The sequence below is a fragment of the Dendrobates tinctorius genome, unplaced genomic scaffold (genome assembly GCF_039654945.1).
Source record: "Dendrobates tinctorius isolate UK_male_01 unplaced genomic scaffold, ASM3965494v1 ptg000464l, whole genome shotgun sequence".
Classification (NCBI taxonomy): domain Eukaryota; kingdom Metazoa; phylum Chordata; class Amphibia; order Anura; family Dendrobatidae; genus Dendrobates; species Dendrobates tinctorius.
Window position 1 is genome coordinate 770,001 of NW_027362126.1, and position 18,764 is coordinate 788,764.

Sequence of the window (18,764 nt, forward strand, 5' to 3'; positions counted from 1 at the left end):
GCATGGGACTATGGGATGGAGGATGTGATGGGTATATGGGCACTCGACTATGGGATGGAGGATATGTATGATGGGTATATGGGCACTCGACTATGGGATGGAGGATATGTATGATGGGTATATGGGCACAGGACTATGGGATGGAGAATATGTATGATGGGTATATGGGCACTCGACTATGGGATGGAGGATATGTATGATGGGTATATGGGCACAGGACTATGGGATGGAGAATATGTATGATGGGTATATGGGCACAGGACTATGGGATGGAGAATATGTATGATGGGTATATGGGCACAGGACTATGGGATGGAGAATATGTATGATGGGTATATGGGCACAGGACTATGGGATGGAGAATATGTATGATGGGTATATGGGCACAGGACTATGGGATGGAGGATATGTATGATGGGTATATGGGCACGGGACTATGGGATGGAGGATATGTATGATGGGTATATGGGCACTGGACTATGGGATGGAGGATATGTATGATGGGTATATGGGCATGGGACTATGGGATGGAGGATGTGATGGGTATATGGGCACTCGACTATGGGATGGAGGATATGTATGATGGGTATATGGGCACTCGACTATGGGATGGAGGATATGTATGATGGGTATATGGGCACAGGACTATGGGATGGAGAATATGTATGATGGGTATATGGGCACTCGACTATGGGATGGAGGATATGTATGATGGGTATATGGGCACAGGACTATGGGATGGAGAATATGTATGATGGGTATATGGGCACAGGACTATGGGATGGAGAATATGTATGATGGGTATATGGGCACTGGACTATGGGATGGAGGATGTGTGATGGGTATATGGGCATGGGACTATGGGATGGAGGATGTGATGGGTATATGGGCACTCGACTATGGGATGGAGGATATGTATGATGGGTATATGGGCACTCGACTATGGGATGGAGGATATGTATGATGGGTATATGGGCACAGGACTATGGGATGGAGAATATGTATGATGGGTATATGGGCACTCGACTATGGGATGGAGGATATGTATGATGGGTATATGGGCACTCGACTATGGGATGGAGGATATGTATGATGGGTATATGGGCACAGGACTATGGGATGGAGGATATGTATGATGGTATATGGGCACTCGACTATGGGATGGAGGATATGTATGATGGGTATATGGGCACTCGACTATGGGATGGAGGATATGTATGATGGGTATATGGGCACAGGACTATGGGATGGAGAATATGTATGATGGGTATATGGGCACTCGACTATGGGATGGAGGATATGTGTGACGGGTATATGGGCACGGGACTATGGAATGGAGGATGTGTGATGAGTATATGGGCACTGGACTATGGGATGGAGGATATGTATATGGGCACGGGACTATGGGATGGAGGATATGTATGATAGGTATATGGGCACGGGACTATGGGATGGCGGATAATTATAATTTGCTATAACTAACCACAGTTAGTTACTATGCCCGGGCAGCGCCGGGCTCTTCAGCTAGTATAGTTATATAATATTATACAAATAATAAATGTACAAAAATGACGTAGGATGTTATAGTATAAGTCCTCTTGATGGATAAAGGTTTTCATATAGCTTGAGAATAAGTATCTTCTTTATCCTAGTGACGTCAGATGACAGCATAATAGTGCACTCCTGTTGTCAAGTAGCTCCCAAGACTAGCATCAAAAGATAATAAAAAACAATAAGAAACAAATATAAATAAGTATCTAGTATGTCAAGACATGTATATAAAAATAAAAATAAAAAAGCATAAAAATTATATGAAACTTAATAATTAATCTAATATATAAAGCTCAAAGTGTTTATGTGTGTATGTATGTATGTGTGTGTGTGTGTGTGTGTATGTATGTATGTGTGTGTGTGTGTGTGTATGTCCGGGATAGGCATCCGCACCGTCACAGCTACAGCCACAAAATTTGGCACAGTCACACGTCTGGACCCCGAGAGCGTCCTAAGCTATGTTGTGAGGCGAAATTTTAACCCCGCGCATTCCAATTCACCAAACAATTTTGCCCCTATCTACATACTGGGGGAAAAAGTGTGTGCGCGTCAAGCCCCGCCTCTCATTATGATGTCATAATGCCCCTATTTGTATACTGGGGAAACTGTGCGTATCAAGCCCCGCCCCTCATTATGATGTCACAATGGTTGCCATGGCGACGCTGATGTCATCATAGGTTGCAAAACCCCGCCGCCGCTCATTATGATGTCATAATGGTTGACTATGGGATGGAGGATGTGTGTTGGGTATATGGGCACTGGACTATGGGATGGAGGATATGTATATGGGCACAGGACTATGGGATGGAGGATGTGTGATGGGTATATGGGCACTGGACTATGGGATGGAGGATATGTAAGACGGGTATATGGGCACGGGACTATGAGATGGCGGATATGTATATGGGCACGGGACTATGGGATGGAGAATATGTATGATGGTTATATGGGCATGGGACTATGGGATGGAGGATATGTATGATGGGTATATGGGCACTGGACTATGGGATGGAGGATATGTATGATGGTTATATGGGCATGGGACTATGGGATGGAGGATATGTATGATGGGTATATGGGCACAGGACTATGGGATGGCGGATATGTATGATGGTATATGGGCACGGGACTATGGGATGGAGGATATGTATGATGGGTATATGGGCACGGGACTATGGGATGGAGGATATGTATGATGGGTATATGGGCACTGGACTATGGGATGGAGGATATGTATGATGGGTATATGGGCACTGGACTATGGGATGGAGGATATGTATGATGGGTATATAGGCACAGGACTATGGCATGGAGGATGTGTGATGGGTATATGGGCACTTGACTATGGGATGGAGGATATGTTTGACGGGTATATGGGCACGGGACTATGGGATGGAGGATGTGTGATGAGTATATGGGCACTGGACTATAGGATGGAGGATATGTATGATGGTTATATGGGCACGGGACTATGAGATGGCGGATATGTATGATGGGTATATGGGCATGGGACTATGAGATGAAGGATGTGTGATGGGTATATGGGCACTCAACTATGGGATGGCGAATATGTATGACGGGTATATGGGCACGGGCCTATGGGATGGTGGATATGTATGATGGGTATATGGGCATTGGACTATGAGATGAAGGATGTGGGATGGGTATATGGGCACGGGACTATGGGATGGAGGATATGTATGATGGGTATATGGGCACTCGACTATGGGATGGCAAATATGTATGATGGGTATATGGACATGGGACTATGGGATGGAGGATGTGTGATGGTTATATGGGCATTTGACTATGAGATGAAGGATGTGTGATGGGTATATGGGCACTCGACTATGGGATGGCGAATATGTATGATGGGTATATGGGCATGGGACTATGGGATGGAGAATATGTATGATGGGTATATGGGCATGGGACTATGGGATGGAGGATGTGTGATGGGTATATGGGCACTCGACTATGGGATGGAGGATGTGTGATGGGTATATGGGCCTATGTGATGGAGGATATGTATGATGGGTATATGGGCACAGGCCTATGTGATGGTGGATATGTATGATGGGTATAAGGGCACGGGACTATGAGATGAAGGATGTGTGATGGGTATATGGGCACTCGACCATGGGATGGCGAATATGTATGATGGGTATATGGGCATGGGACTAGGATGGAGAATATGTATGATGGGTATATGGGCATGGGATTATGGGATGGAGGATGTGTGATGGGTATATGGGCACTCGACTATGGGATGGTGGATATGTATGATGGGTATATGGACACGGGACTATGGGATGGAGGATGTGTGATGGGTATATGGGCATGGCACTATGGGATGGTGGATGTGTATGATGGGTATATGGACACGGGACTATGGGATGGAGGATGTGTGATGGGTATATGGGCATGGCACTATGGGATGGTGGATGTGTATGATGGGTATATGGACACTGGACTATGGGATGGAGGATGTGTGATGGGTATATGGGCATGGCACTATGGGATGGTGGATGTGTATGATGGGTATATGGACACTGGACTATGGGATGGAGGATGTGTATGATGGGTATATGGGCACAGGAGTATGGGATGGAGGATAATTATAATTTGTTATAACTAACCACAGTTAGTTACTATGCCCGGGCAGCACCGGGCTCTTCAGCTAGTAGACATAAAAAGGATATAAAAATAGCCTCCAATAGGTACCGATAATATCATAAATATTAAAATTTAAAAAGGATAAAATCAGAGAATTGGGGCAAAACTATTATTTTCATTAAGACCAAGTGGTTGGACCGTGTTGAGTGTTCAAATCCACTTGGTCTCACACTGTGCTAGTTTCCGACTAACATTGGCACCTCTAAAATTAATGGCAATTGTATCTATGCCACGAACTCTCAGCTTAGTGCTGTCACAGTTATGGTGGAGTTTGAAATGCCTGGGTATCGTTTTCAAGGCATTGATATCATTTTCCTTTTCCGCACCCTTTATACCCAGGACATGTTCATGTACTCTAATTTTGAACTGTCTCGTCGTCATCCCAATATATTTTTTTTGACATGGGCATATTGCAAAATACACCACTGCTTTCGATGTGCAGGTAATGTGGTGTCTGATTTTAAACGTACGGTTCCCTCCTTGGTTAAAAAAGGTATTAGTACGTTCTATACTTGAACAGGCCACACAATTACCGCATGGAAAGCAACCATTATCCATTTTGTGAAATTTATCCAAAAAAGTTGTCACCGGAGCTGGCGTATAGTGACTTCTTACCAGATAATCACGTAGATTATCTGACCTACGAAAGGTAATCTGTGGCCTATCTGGTAAATAAGTAGCCAATGTTGAGTCAGCACATAAAATTGGCCTGATTTATTCAAACATTCCCTAATGGCTTCAGCTTGGGCTTTGAATTTTGTGAAAAATCTCACTTTATTAGTTGTATCCATTTTATTATTAGAATATAGTAATGAATCCCGTGATGAATGTTTAGCCCTCAAGTATGCTCTCTTAACCATACGGTAGCTATAACCACGAGCATAAAATCTAGCTTTGATGTCACGTGCTTGTTCCTCAAAAGCATTATCAGAGGAACAGATTCTCCTCAACCGGAGAAATTGACCAATTGGAACTGTCTTAATCACAGACCGGGGATGAGCTGATGTGGCATGCCACAAGGAATTTACTGAGGAAGGTTTTCAAAAGATGTCGGTTTGTAACATATTTTCGGAATCTCGTTTAATCGTGACATAGAGAAAATCAACAAAATCAGAATGAGCAGAATAAGTTAAATGTATATTCATCTCATTATTGTTTAGACTTGTCATAAATGCATCCAGTGCTTCATGGGTACCCTGCCAGATCAAAAAAATGTCGTTGATGCATCACACCCAGAAAAGCACGCGGTCCACCGACAACAGATGGTCTGACAAGAAGAGGTTCCTCTCCCACAGCCCCAGGAACAGGTTGGCGTATGCCGGCGCAAAGGCCGCACCCATCGCTGTCTCCTGGAGCTGCAGGAAGAAGGACCCCTTCAAAATGAAAAAATTATGAGATAAGGAAAAATTCAATATTTGTATAATGAATGATGCCATATCAGACCTCAGATTGAAAGATTCCAAAAATAATCGCACTGCTCTTATACCATCAGAGTGGCGTATATTTGTATAGAGTGATTCAATGTCACATGTTACTAATAAGACATCTTCATCAATGTGTAGCCCATCAACCTTCTTCAAAATATCTGAAGTATCTTTCACGTAAGATGGGAGGTCTTCTACAAGTGGCTGTAGTTTAGCATCAATAAAACGGTTTATCTGCTCCTAGTAGTTCCCTGTCCCTGATACAATAGGCCTCCAGGTATCGTCTCTTTATCCTTATGAATTTTAGGTAGCAAATATAGGGTTGGGTACTATTGCCTTTTACTGGTGCCATTGGGTACATTGGGTACTATTGCCTTTTACTTATGTGACATAATCATGCAGGGATTTGTGTGGTTCACTGTTTTTTACACTAGCACTTTAGTATCTGCCTATATTGCACTTTATGTACGTTTTTCTTACTGTTTAATTATGATGTATTTTCACAATGAAATAATGTACATTTTTCACTAAAATATATGCACTTTATTAATGAACTAGCTGAAGAGCCCGGGGCTGCCCGGGCATAGTAACTAACTGTGGTTAGTTATAACAAATTATAATTATCCTCCATCCCATAGTCCAGTGCCCATATACCCATCATACATATCCACGATCCCATAGGCCCGTGCCCATATACCCATGATACATATCCTCAATCCCATAGTTGAGTGCCCATATACCCATCACACATCCTCCAGCCCATAATCCCATGCCCATATACCCATCATACATATTCTCCATCCTAGTCCCATGCCAATATACCCATCACACATCCTCCATCCCATAGTCCCATGCCCATATACCCATCATAAATATTCGCCATCCCATAGTCGAGTGCCCATATACCCATCACACATCCTTCATCTCATAGTCCCATGCCCATATACCCATCACACATCCTTCATCTCATAGTCCAATGCCCATATACCCATCATACATATCCACCATCCCATAGGCCCGTGCCCATATACCCGTTATACATATTCGCCATCCCACAGTCGAGTGCCCATATACCCATCACACATCCTTCATCTCATAGTCCCATGCCCATATACTCATCATACATATTCTCCATCCCATAGTCCAGTGCCCATATACCCATCATACATATCCTCCATCCAATAGTCCCGTGCCCATATACCCATCATACATATCCTCCATCCCATAGTCCAGTGCCCATATACCCATCATACATATCCGCCATCCCATAGTCCCGTGCCCATATATACCCGTCATACATATCCTCCATGCCATAGTGGAGTGCCCATATACCCATCACACATCCTCCATCCCATAGTCAACCATTATGACATTGGGTCGCCCTCCCAGGGCTGTGGGGTACTCAGTACCAGGCCGGTGTCAGTAGCATGTGTCACAGCAGCGGTGACCCGGACCGTGGCCCTGGGCGCCCAAGTAATAGGAAGATGTGAATGGTGGAATGTAGTTATTATTATTATTATTATTTATTATTATTATTTATTGTTATAGCGCCATTTATTCCATGGCGCTTTACATGTGAGGGGGGTATACATAAAAACAAGTACAATAGTCTTAAACAATACAAGTCATAACTGGTACAGGAGGAGAGAGGACCCTGCCCGCGAGGGCTCACAATCTTCAAGGGATGGGTGATAATACAGTAGGCGAGGGTAGAGCTGGTCGTGCAGCGGTTTGGTCGATCGGTGGTTACTGCAGGTTATAGGCTTGTCGGAAGAGGTGGGTCTTCAGGCTCTTTTTGAAGGTTTCGATGGTAGGTGAGAGTCTGATATGTTGTGGTAGAGAGTTCCAGAGTAGGGGAGATGCGCGAGAGAAATCTTGTATGCGATTGTGGGAAGAGGAGATAAGAGGGGAGTAGAGAAGGAGATCTTGTGAGGATCGGAGGTTGCGTGCAGGAAAGTACCGGGAGACGAGGTCACAGATGTATGGAGGAGACAAGTTGTGGATGGCTTTGTATGTCATGGTTAGGGTTTTGTAATGGAGTCTCTGGGCAATTGGGAGCCAGTGAAGGGATTGACAGAGGGGAGAAGCTGGGGAATAGCGGGGGGACAGGTGGATTAGTCGGGCAGCAGAGTTTAGAATAGATTGGAGGGGTGCGAGAGTGTTTGAGGGGAGGCCGCAGAGCATGAGGTTGCAGTAGTCAAGGCGAGAGATGATGAGGGCATGGACTAGGGTTTTTGCAGATTCTTGGGTGAGGAATGAACGGATGCGTGAAATATTTTTGAGTTGAAGTCGGCAGGAAGTGGAAAGGGTTTGGATATGTGGTTTGAAGGAGAGATCAGCATCAAGGATTACTCCGAGGCAGCGAGCTTGTGGGACTGGGGAGAGTGGGCAGTCATTTACTGTAATTGATAGGTTCGTAGGGGGGGTCACGTGAGATGGGGGAAAGATGATGAATTCTGTTTTGTCCATGTTGAGTTTCAGATATCTAGTGGAGAAGAAGGATGAAATAGTGGACAGACATTGAGGTATTCTGGTTAGTAGGGAGGTGATATCTGGTCCAGAGATGTAGATCTGTGTGTCATCAGCATAAAGATGATACTGAAAGCCATGAGATTCTATGAGCTGTCCCAGGCCAAAGGTGTAAATAGAGAACAGCAGGGGCCCTAGGACTGAACCTTGTGGGACTCCGACAGATAGGGGGCGAGGTGAGGAGGTGGTGTGTGAGTGGGAGACGCTGAATGTCCGGTCTGTTAGGTATGATGAGATCCAGGAGAGGGCCAAGTCTGTGATGCCGAGGGATGAGAGGGTCTGTAATAATAGGGAATGGTCCACTGTGTCAAAGGCAGCCGACAGGTCCAGGAGGAGGAGGACAGAGTAGTGTCGCTTGCTCTTGGCAGTTAAGAGGTCATTGGTGACCTTAGTAAGGGCAGTTTCAGTGGAGTGGTGTGACCGGAAGCCAGATTGTAAGCGGTCGAAGAGGGAGCAAGAAGAGAGATGGGAGGACAGTTCAAGGTAGACGTGTTGTTCCAGTAGCTTGGAGGCGTATGGGAGAAGTGATATAGGGCGATAGCTAGATACAGAGGATGGGTCAAGAGAGGGCTTTTTGAGGATAGGTGTGATGGAGGCATGTTTAAAGCTTGAGGGGAAAACACCAGTTGTTAGTGATAGGTTGAAGAGATGGGTTAGGGTTGGGATGAAGACTGTGGTGAGGTTTGGGATGAAGTGGGATGGGATCGGGTCGAGTGCACAGGTGGTGAGATGTGATCTTGAGAGTAGAGTGGAGAGTCGATCTTCTGTAATGGTGGAGAAGTTGGTTTTGAAGGTGGAGGGCTGGGAAGTCGGGAGGAAGGGCTCTGGGGGTTGTTGACCAAAACTGTCCCTGATGTTATCAATTTTCTGCTTGAAAAATGAGGCAAAGTCTTCAGCTGAGATGAGTGGGGAGGGAGGAGGTGCTGGGGGGCGGAGGAGAGAATTGAAGGTGTTGAATAACTGTTTAGGGTTGTGAGACAGGGAGGATATGAGAGATGAGAAGTAGGTTTGTTTAGCTGTGGCGAGTGTGGTCTTGAAAGTAGTGAGGGACTGTTTGAATGCGATGAAATGCTCGTTGGAGTGGGATCTTTTCCATCTGTGCTCAGCAGCCCTGGAAGCTCGCCTCAGCTCTTTGGTCAGGCTGGTGTGCCAGGGCTGTCTGTTGATTTTGCGAGTTTTGGTATGTGTAAGTGGGGCAGCGGATTCCAAAGCTACAGCTATTGTGGTGTTATATAGAGCGGCAGCGTCATCCGCATTGTGTAAGGAACTTATATCTGTAAGAGGGAGGAGGGATTCGGAGAATGAGTGTAGGTCAAGGTGTTTAAGATTCCTGCGAGGGTGTGAAAGTTTGTGGGGTGGGGATTGTAGACATGGAGTGAAGAGGGAGGAGAATGTGAGCAGGTTGTGGTCAGAGAGAGGAAGAGGTGAGTTAGAGAGGTTAGATAGGGAGCAGAGGCGGGTGAAGATGAGGTCCAGTGTGTGGCCATCTTTGTGGGTGGCTGTAGAAGACCATTGAGTGAGGCCGAAGGAGGAAGTGAGAGATAGAAGTTTAGTGGCAGCTGAGAGGGAAGTGTCAATGGGGATGTTGAAGTCGCCCATGATGATAGTAGGGATGTCCGCGGAAAGGAAATGAAGTAACCAGGTGGTGAAGTGGTCAAAGAAGGTGGTGGCTGGCCCTGGGGGGCGGTAGATGACAGCCAGTTGGAGGTTGGAGGGGGAGTAGATGCGCACAGAGTGCACCTCAAAGGAAGGGAGGGTAACAGAGGGTGGCAGTGGGATTGGGGTGAAGGAGCAGGTATCTGACAGGAGAAAACCAACTCCTCCACCATGTTTGCTGCTGGGGCGGGGGGTGTGAGAAAGGTGGAAGCCGCCATACGAAAGTGCAGCAGGAGAGGCTGTGTCAGAAGGGGTGAGCCAGGTTTCGGTGATGGCGAGGAAGGAGAGTTTGGTAGTAACAAAAAGATCATGGATGTAGGAAAGCTTGTTGCAGACAGAGCGAGCGTTCCACAGAGCTCCTGTTAGTGGGACTGGGGAAGCGGGGGCTGGGTGAATGGGTATAAGGTTGGAGAGGTTACGGAAGGTTGTGATAGAGCGTGGATGGGAGGTAGAAATGACTGTGGGAATGTGGTGAGGACCAGGATTTGGAGAGATATCACCAGCAGTGAGAAGGAGCAGAGAAAGTGTTAGCAGGTGGGAGCAGGAGAGGGCATGAGGGGGCTGTCTGTGTTTGGAGACAGAGGATTGTATGTTAAGGAACAGTTTTGAGGCGGAGGTGAGGTGGATGGGGAGGATTGAAGAAGAGATGAACAGTTCCTTACTAGGAGTAGGGATTAGGGGAATTAGCAGAAAGTGAAGGATTATTGGGGTGAAAGTGAAAACAAACAGAAACATTGTTTACAGTGACTGTGTCCAGTTACCTTCAGTTCCCTTCTGGTTCATTTCTGGTTTTAATTCTTAAATTAATCTTCACACTTCTAGCACACACTTATAGCAATCACAATGCAGACTGAAGTCTATGCAGACTTGTACTCTGCAATATATGTACAACTAAGTGCAGTCAGGTGTGAAGCAGAGAGGAGTGGTCTCTGCTCATCTTGGCCAGACAATTAAGAGTGGACCAGATGTATATGATCAAGCCAGAGTAAACAAGGTCATAAATAACACTGGGGTAAGCTGGGGTTAGCTGAAAGGCATACCATGTGAATGCTAGGTGCAGAGGCAAGTCTATGTGCAAAGCTGGGTGACGCACTGTGTGTCCTTCATAGACAGACAGCAGGAGAGCAGGAGAGCTGGGTGGATGGACATACCATGTGAATGCTAGGTGCAGAGGCAAGTCTATGTGCAAAGCTGGGTGACGCACTGTGTGTCCTTCATAGACAGACAGCAGGAGAGCAGGAGAGCTGGGTGGATGGACATACCATGTGAATGCTAGGTGCAGAGGCAAGTCTATGTGCAAAGCTGGGTGACGCACTGTGTGTCCTTCATAGACAGACAGCAGGAGAGCAGGAGAGCTGGGTGGATGGACATACCATGTGAATGCTAGGTGCAGAGGCAAGTCTATGTGCAAAGCTGGGTGACGCACTGTGTGTCCTTCATAGACAGACAGCAGGAGAGCAGGAGAGCTGGGTGGATGGACATACCATGTGAATGCTAGGTGCAGAGGCAAGTCTATGTGCAAAGCTGGGTGACGCACTGTGTGTCCTTCATAGACAGACAGCAGGAGAGCAGGAGAGCTGGGTGGATGGACATACCATGTGAATGCTAGGTGCAGAGGCAAGTCTATGTGCAAAGCTGGGTGACGCACTGTGTGTCCTTCATAGACAGACAGCAGGAGAGCTGGGTGGATGGACATACCATGTGAATGCTAGGTGCAGAGGCAAGTCTATGTGCAAAGCTGGGTGACGCACTGTGTGTCCTTCATAGACAGACAGCAGGAGAGCAGGAGAGCTGGGTGGATGGACATACCATGTGAATGCTAGGTGCAGAGGCAAGTCTATGTGCAAAGCTGGGTGACGCACTGTGTGTCCTTCATAGACAGACAGCAGGAGAGCTGGGTGGATGGACATACCATGTGAATGCTAGGTGCAGAGGCAAGTCTATGTGCAAAGCTGGGTGACGCACTGTGTGTCCTTCATAGACAGACAGCAGGAGAGCAGGAGAGCTGGGTGGATGGACATACCATGTGAATGCTAGGTGCAGAGGCAAGTCTATGTGCAAAGCTGGGTGACGCACTGTGTGTCCTTCATAGACAGACAGCAGGAGAGCAGGAGAGCTGGGTGGATGGACATACCTGTCGGAAGAATAGAGATGCTTGTTAGAGTGCGATGGTGGCAGGTAGCAGGGCACAGTCTGTATACATCCTTCTGGTTTTAATTCTTAAATTAATCTTCCAGTTAGATGAGTAGTTCGTGACGCCACCTGTGGTGTTCGGCAAAGGAGGTGTTAAGCCGACACTGCATGCAGATCCTCTGGGACAGATGGTATGGTGCAGCAAAGATGTAAAAGCTCCCCACAGGTGAAGCTGTAGTCCCATGGCAGTGTAGATGTGGTTGGCACGGGGATGTAGCAGTGCCGGAAAGGTAGGAAGCAGACAAGACACAGTGGGGTGCAATTTCTGTACCTTTACTTGATAACTGCAGTCCAGGGTCCTGATTACAGATGGTATTGGAGCAGGCTAGCCTGGAAGCAGCTCAGGGATTCTCTCTCAGCAGACGGGCTGTGCAGTCTCCTTACTAGCGCTTGTTTGCGGGATCTCCAGTACCGAGTTACACTGAAGTTCCTCCTGTCAGATGCTCTCAAGAACCTCACTTGCACGGCAGACAGCTGTAGCCTATCTCAGGGACTCTCTACTCCTAAGTCCCGGCTCACTATCCAAGCTGCTGTTGTGCCCTCAAGTCTTAGATGGGAGTAGGGCATTTACAGCCTCCTACTCCTCTGGTGTCTGTTGCAGGACCGTTAGTGTCCATACAACCGTGGAAACCAGGCTCCAGTTCATGCGCTCTCTCCAGAGATGAGCTCTTCCTCTCAGCTCTATCTCAGCGCTCCTTCCACACATCTGCACACTTCACCCTCCGCAGACTAACTGACCACTCCTTCCCCTTGACCCTCAGAGAGCACTCCTTCCCTTAATCCTGGTTCAGAGTTCCCCCTGCTGGCCTGGAGTGGAACTGTGTTGCATGCTTAGATTGACTGCGAGAGAGACCCATCATTGCCTCCAAGCCTGGCATTACCCTCCCCTGGAGGAAGGCAAAGTCACTGTGGCGACCATACCCCTGGGGCGCCACAAAAACATAGTGAGCGGCGGGGCTTGCAACCTATGATGACATCAGCGTCGCCATGGCAAACATTATGATATCATAATGAGTTGCGGGGCTTGATACACACACACTTTTTCCCCATTATGTAGATAGGGGCAAAATTGTTTGGTGAATTGGAATGTGCGGGGTTAAAATTTCGCCTCACAACATAGCCTAGGACACTCTCGGGGTCCAGACGTGTGACTGTGCCAAATTTTGTGGCTGTAGCTGCGACGATGCGGATGCCAATCTCGGACATACACACACACATACACACACTTGAGCTTTATATATTAGATAAATAATAAAAATATATATCTTTATATTCAGGACTTATGGTCAATGTGTTTTTTTGTGGTGTGCTCAGTTCCTTTTATGTCAGGCTTCGTGTACCTTGTGGTGCAGAGTGAAAGAGATCACTGAATGACACAAGGACTGTAGTTTTCTTTTCCTTTACTTGATGGTTGATCGTACAGACCGGGGTACTGGTAACAGATCGTAATGGAGAGCCGGCCAGCCTGGAAGCAATTTTTGGATACACCTGGCCAGGTAGGTACGGAGCCTTTCTTCTGCGCTTTCCTCCATTTTTCCTTGCTGCCTAACAGCTCATCCTCCTGCTGCTAACTGTCACTCTCTGTTTTTAAAAACAAACCGTTGCCCGCATGGCAGGCAGCTCGAGCCTATCACAGGTGCCGCTCCTTTGTGTCGGCTTCAGGTTCTGGTATGCTGCTGTGCCAATGGGTATTAGATCAGGCCAGGAGACCTGCAGTCCCCTGCCCTTCGGATTTAGCTGCTGGGACTTCAGTACCCACGCAACCACGGACTCCGGTATCCGGTTCCTAACGCTCACCCCTGGGGTGAGCTTAATCACAGCTCCACTCCCCAGGTTCTGTTCGACTTCTCTCCTAGTAAGTGACTATACAGTGCAGATAAAAGCCCGCAAGCCCCTGAGCATTGAGTAGGTGACTATACAGTGTCACATATTAGTAAAGGCAGACAGCATGAAGGGGGTCCCGAGGTTATACAATGGGGGCCATGGCGCATGATTTTATAAACTGGGGGGGCATGGTGTCAGATGTAATACACCAGTGGCCATAGAGCCAGATGTTTTACATTACGATCAACGTGGCTATATGTTATACACTAGGGTCTATGCGGCCGTACGTTATACATCAGGTGCCATGGAGCCACATGTTACACACTGGGGGGCCACCTGGCCAGATGTGCTACACCATGCACTATGGGATTGGATGTTATACATTAGGGACTATTGTGCCGGACATTATACAATTGTAAGCCATGTGGCTGAATGTTATACACTGGGGCCAGATGTGATACACCACAGGCTATGGAGTTCAATGATTAAGTCCAATTCTTTTACTTACTCCATAGAATGCATGGCCTGAACCATTGTTCTTTTGTCTTTAGCTCCTTTCCCACCAAGAAACATCTCCATACAAGTTTTACTGCTAAACCAGAGTAACACAGAGGAGCAGATCGCCCCTCAATCTGAATATTCTGGATCTGATCCCATCACAGAGAAAGTCGAGATGCTGGAGGATCAGTTTGAGAGCTCAGCCATCAGTTCATCCCGTAACTGGAGTTACCATAAAGCATCTGACCTTGTGACAACATCAACACCATACTGGTGGGAGAATGAAAATGTAACAGCAGACAGTGAGGGTTTTGTGAACGAGATAGCACCTAACTATGACAACCAGACCCTTTTGATCTCCTCATTTGAAGATGCCTTGTGGCCCATGACCCTTCCCAGATTCAAACTCGTCATCAGTTGGTTTCCTCCAAAGCCACCAACTGCCTTCGATGGTTTCAATATCTACATCCAGAGGGACGGTATGTATGAATTCTCTGTGCATGCTTTGATATACTGTAAAAATAAATCCATGCAATCCAAACCATATCTTTATCGGAGGCGAACGCACAGAAGAGGGCCCTTGCGCCAGAATAGTATATGGGCATTTACAGTCTAATAGCTCATCATAAAGCCCCTTTCAGTGTCAGTGACAGATGCAACTTGCTGCTTGAAAGGTGGAAGTGGGCATATTTACTATTTTTGGGCCATTGTCCTGCTGCACAGGTGGCATCAATGGAGTATGTGCCCTGATTTCGCACACCAAGAATCCCATTCATGGTATAATGTTCTTGGGAGGAGAATTAGAATTGGTCATGTATTGCCATTGCATTGGCAACTAGTTAACTCGTATGATCAGATTATGACTGGTACATTGGTGACCTTTCGCTAGAATGAGCCATTTACAACTGGTGCACTGGAGACCTGTTACTAGTGTGGGAAATTTACTTATGATAATTTGGAGAACTGTTACTAGTGTGGGCCATTTATGGCTAATAGGTTGGGGACCTGTTACCAGTATTGGTCATTTACAACTGGGACACTGGAGACCTGTTACTAGTGTGGGCCATTTATGGCTGATAGGTTGGGGACCTACTACTAGTATTGGTCATTTACAACTGGTACACTGGAGACCTGTTACTAGTGTGGGCCATTTATGGCTGATAGGTTGGGGACCTACTACTAGTATTGGTCATTTACAACTGGTACACTGGAGACCTGTTACTAGTGTGGGCCATTTATGGCTAATAGGTTGGGGACCTGTTACCAGTATTGGTCATTTACAACTGGGACACTGGAGACCTGTTACTAGTGTGGGCCATTTATGGCTGATAGGTTGGGGACCTGTTACCAGTATTGGTCATTTACAACTGGTACACTGGAGACCTGTTACTAGTGTGGGCCATTTATGGCTGATAGGTTGGGGACCTGCTACTAGTATTGGTCATTTACAACTGGTACACTGGAGACCTGTTACTAGTGTGGGCCATTTATGGCTGATAGGTTGGGGACCTGCTACTAGTATTGGTCATTTACAACTGGTACACTGGAGACCTGTTACTAGTGTGGGCCATTTATGGCTGATCGGTTGGGGACCTGCTACTAGTATTGGTCATTTACAACTGGTACACTGGAGACCTGTTACTAGTGTGGGCCATTTATGGCTGATAGGTTGGGGACCTGCTACTAGTATTGGTCATTTACAACTGGTACACTGGAGACCTGTTACTAGTGTGGGCCATTTATGGCTGATAGGTTGGGGACCTGCTACTAGTATTGGTCATTTACAACTGGTACACTGGAGACCTGTTACTAGTGTGGGCCATTTATGGCTGATAGGTTGGGGACCTGCTACTAGTATTGGTCATTTACAACTGGTACACTGGAGACCTGTTACTAGTGTGGGCCATTTATGGCTGATAGGTTGGGGACCTGTTACTAGTATTGGTCATTTACAACTGGTACACTGGAGACCTGTTACTAGTGTGGGCCATTTATGGCTGATACGTTGGGGACCTGTTACTAGTGTGGGCCATTTATAGCTGATACGTTGGAGACCTGTTACTAGTATTGGTAATTTACAACTGGTATACTGGGGACCTGTTACTAGTGTGGGCAATTTATGGCTGATACTTTGTTGACCTGTTACTATTATGAGCCATTAATGGCGGATACGTTGGGGACCTGTCACTAGTGTGGGCCACTTATAGCAGATATGTTGGGGATCTGTTAATAGAGTGGGCCATTTATTTCTGATACGTTGGGTAACTTTTACTGTTGTGTACCACTTATGACATTGGCGACTTGTTACTAGTATTGGTCATTTACAATTGGTACACTGGAGACCTGTCATTTGAATGAGCCATTTACGGCTGGTTCTTTCTTGGCCTGTTACTAGCTTTGGCCGTCTACAGTTTATACATTGGCCGCCTGTTTGTAGAATGGTCCTTTTGCGGCACATTGGTGGTACATTGACTACTTGTTACTAGTATTTGTCATTTCTGACTAGTACATTTCTGACCTCTAACTAGTATTGGACATTTACAACCGGTAAGTTGGCGATCTGTTACTAGTAATTGCCATTTATTCCTGGCACATTGGCGATCTGCTAGAAGTATGGGACTTATCATTGGTGACCTGTTACAAGCATGGGCCTTTTATGACTGGTATATTGACAATTTGTTATTGGTATTGGTCATTTACAGCTGGTACATTGATGGTCTTTTACTACAATGGTGGGGAATCTCCTGCTCGTGGTCCGTAAATATCCTTTCCTCTGGCGCACGGACAGAATCCCAGGGACTGCAGTGTTTGGACTGGCAGCTCTATTTTATTGGCCACAAACCCTTTAATTCTTCCTTACACTGAGAGCATGCACACCAAATATTCATTACTGAATGTTGCACATGCAACCGTCCTGGCCAGCATCAGCACCAGGAAATTCTTTTTGGGCATAGTTAGCGCGCTCTGTGTTTGCGTCCCTTTGAGGGACAGCAGTCACAGTTTCTTCTATGTGATTGTATATACACCAGTCCCAGTGTCTCCTATTTGATGTACATAGATCAGTCTCAGTGTATCCTATGCCATGTATATACAGCAATCTCGATGTCTCCTGTGTGATGTATATACAACAGTCTTACTGTATGCTATGTCATGTTTACAGCAGTCTCAGTTTCTCCTATATGATGTGTAATAAACCAGTCCCGGTGTCTCCTATGTAATGTATATGCTCTAACCTCAGTGTCTCCTATGCAATGTATACAAACCAGTCTCAGTGTGTCCTTTGTACACACAGCATCCTCATTGTGCCCTATGTTATGTATACTTCAGATCTCTCACTACTTGAGTTCTATAAATGTAACCTCAGCAGTGATGAATTTCCTAATTTGAGGGAATGTACAGTGTAATATACATCTGTGTTGGCAATAATTCACTGCTCTGAGTGCTTTACAAAACATATCCCAAAGAAAAGGCTGTGGTCAATACCTATGTAAACCTGGAAAAGCAGTTGTGAGTAGCAACATCATCAATACTACCTAGCATCACACCTCACCATAGAGAAGCAGCTCCAGCCATCACATTGGGGGGAGGTATCTAATTGTTTAAAATATAACAGGATAAATTTAAAGTTGATAATTTTTATGTGACTGATGTTATAAATATTCAAATGGTCCTTGGCATAAAAAAAGGTCCCCATTCCTGTTTTACTAGTATAAACCTTTTATGATTGATACCTTGACTACCTGTTACTAATATGGGCCATTATGGCTGTTACATTGGTGAGCTATTACTAGTATTTGCCATTTTTGGCTGGCACATTGATGATCTGTTAGTACTATGAGCATTTTATGACTGGTACATTGGTGATCTGTGTCTGCTATGGGTCTTTTATGGTTGGTACATTAATGATCTGCTACTATTATGGGTCTTTTATGGCTGGTACATTGGTGATCTGTTACTACTGTGGGTCTTTTATAGCTAGTACCTTGGAGATCTGTTAGTACTATGGGCGTTTTATGGCTGGTACATTGGTGATCTGTTACTACTATGGGTCTTTTATGGCTGGTACATTTGCGATCTGTCACTAATATGGGCCTTTAGTGGCTTGTACATTGGCGACCTGTTACTACTATGGGTCTTTTATGTCTGGTACATTGGTGATCTGTTACTGCTACGGGCCTTTAATAGCTGGTACATTGATGATCTGTTTACTACTATGGGTCTTTTATGGCTGGTACATTGGAGACCTGCTACTACTATGGGTCTTTTATGGCTGGTACATTGGTGATCTGTTTAATACTATGTGTCTTTTACGGCTGGTACATTGGTGATCTGTTACTACTATGGGTCTTTTATGGCTGGTACATTGGTGATTTGTTGCTACTATTGGTCTTTTATAGCTGGTACATTGGTGAT

The 18,764-nt window shown here is 45.9% G+C and overlaps 1 protein-coding gene across 10 annotated transcripts in view; it reads left to right on the plus strand.

Moving 5' to 3' along the window:
• The window catches only part of PTPRO (protein tyrosine phosphatase receptor type O), a 570,099-nt gene that overhangs the window by 248,227 nt on the left and 303,108 nt on the right, over positions 1 to 18,764 (plus strand). For all 10 annotated transcript variants that reach the window (XM_073564603.1, XM_073564604.1, XM_073564609.1 and 7 more), the window contains one exon: positions 14,405 to 14,830. In XM_073564603.1, coding sequence (XP_073420704.1) covers positions 14,405 to 14,830 — 426 coding nt within the window. The remainder of the gene's footprint in view (positions 1 to 14,404; positions 14,831 to 18,764) is intronic.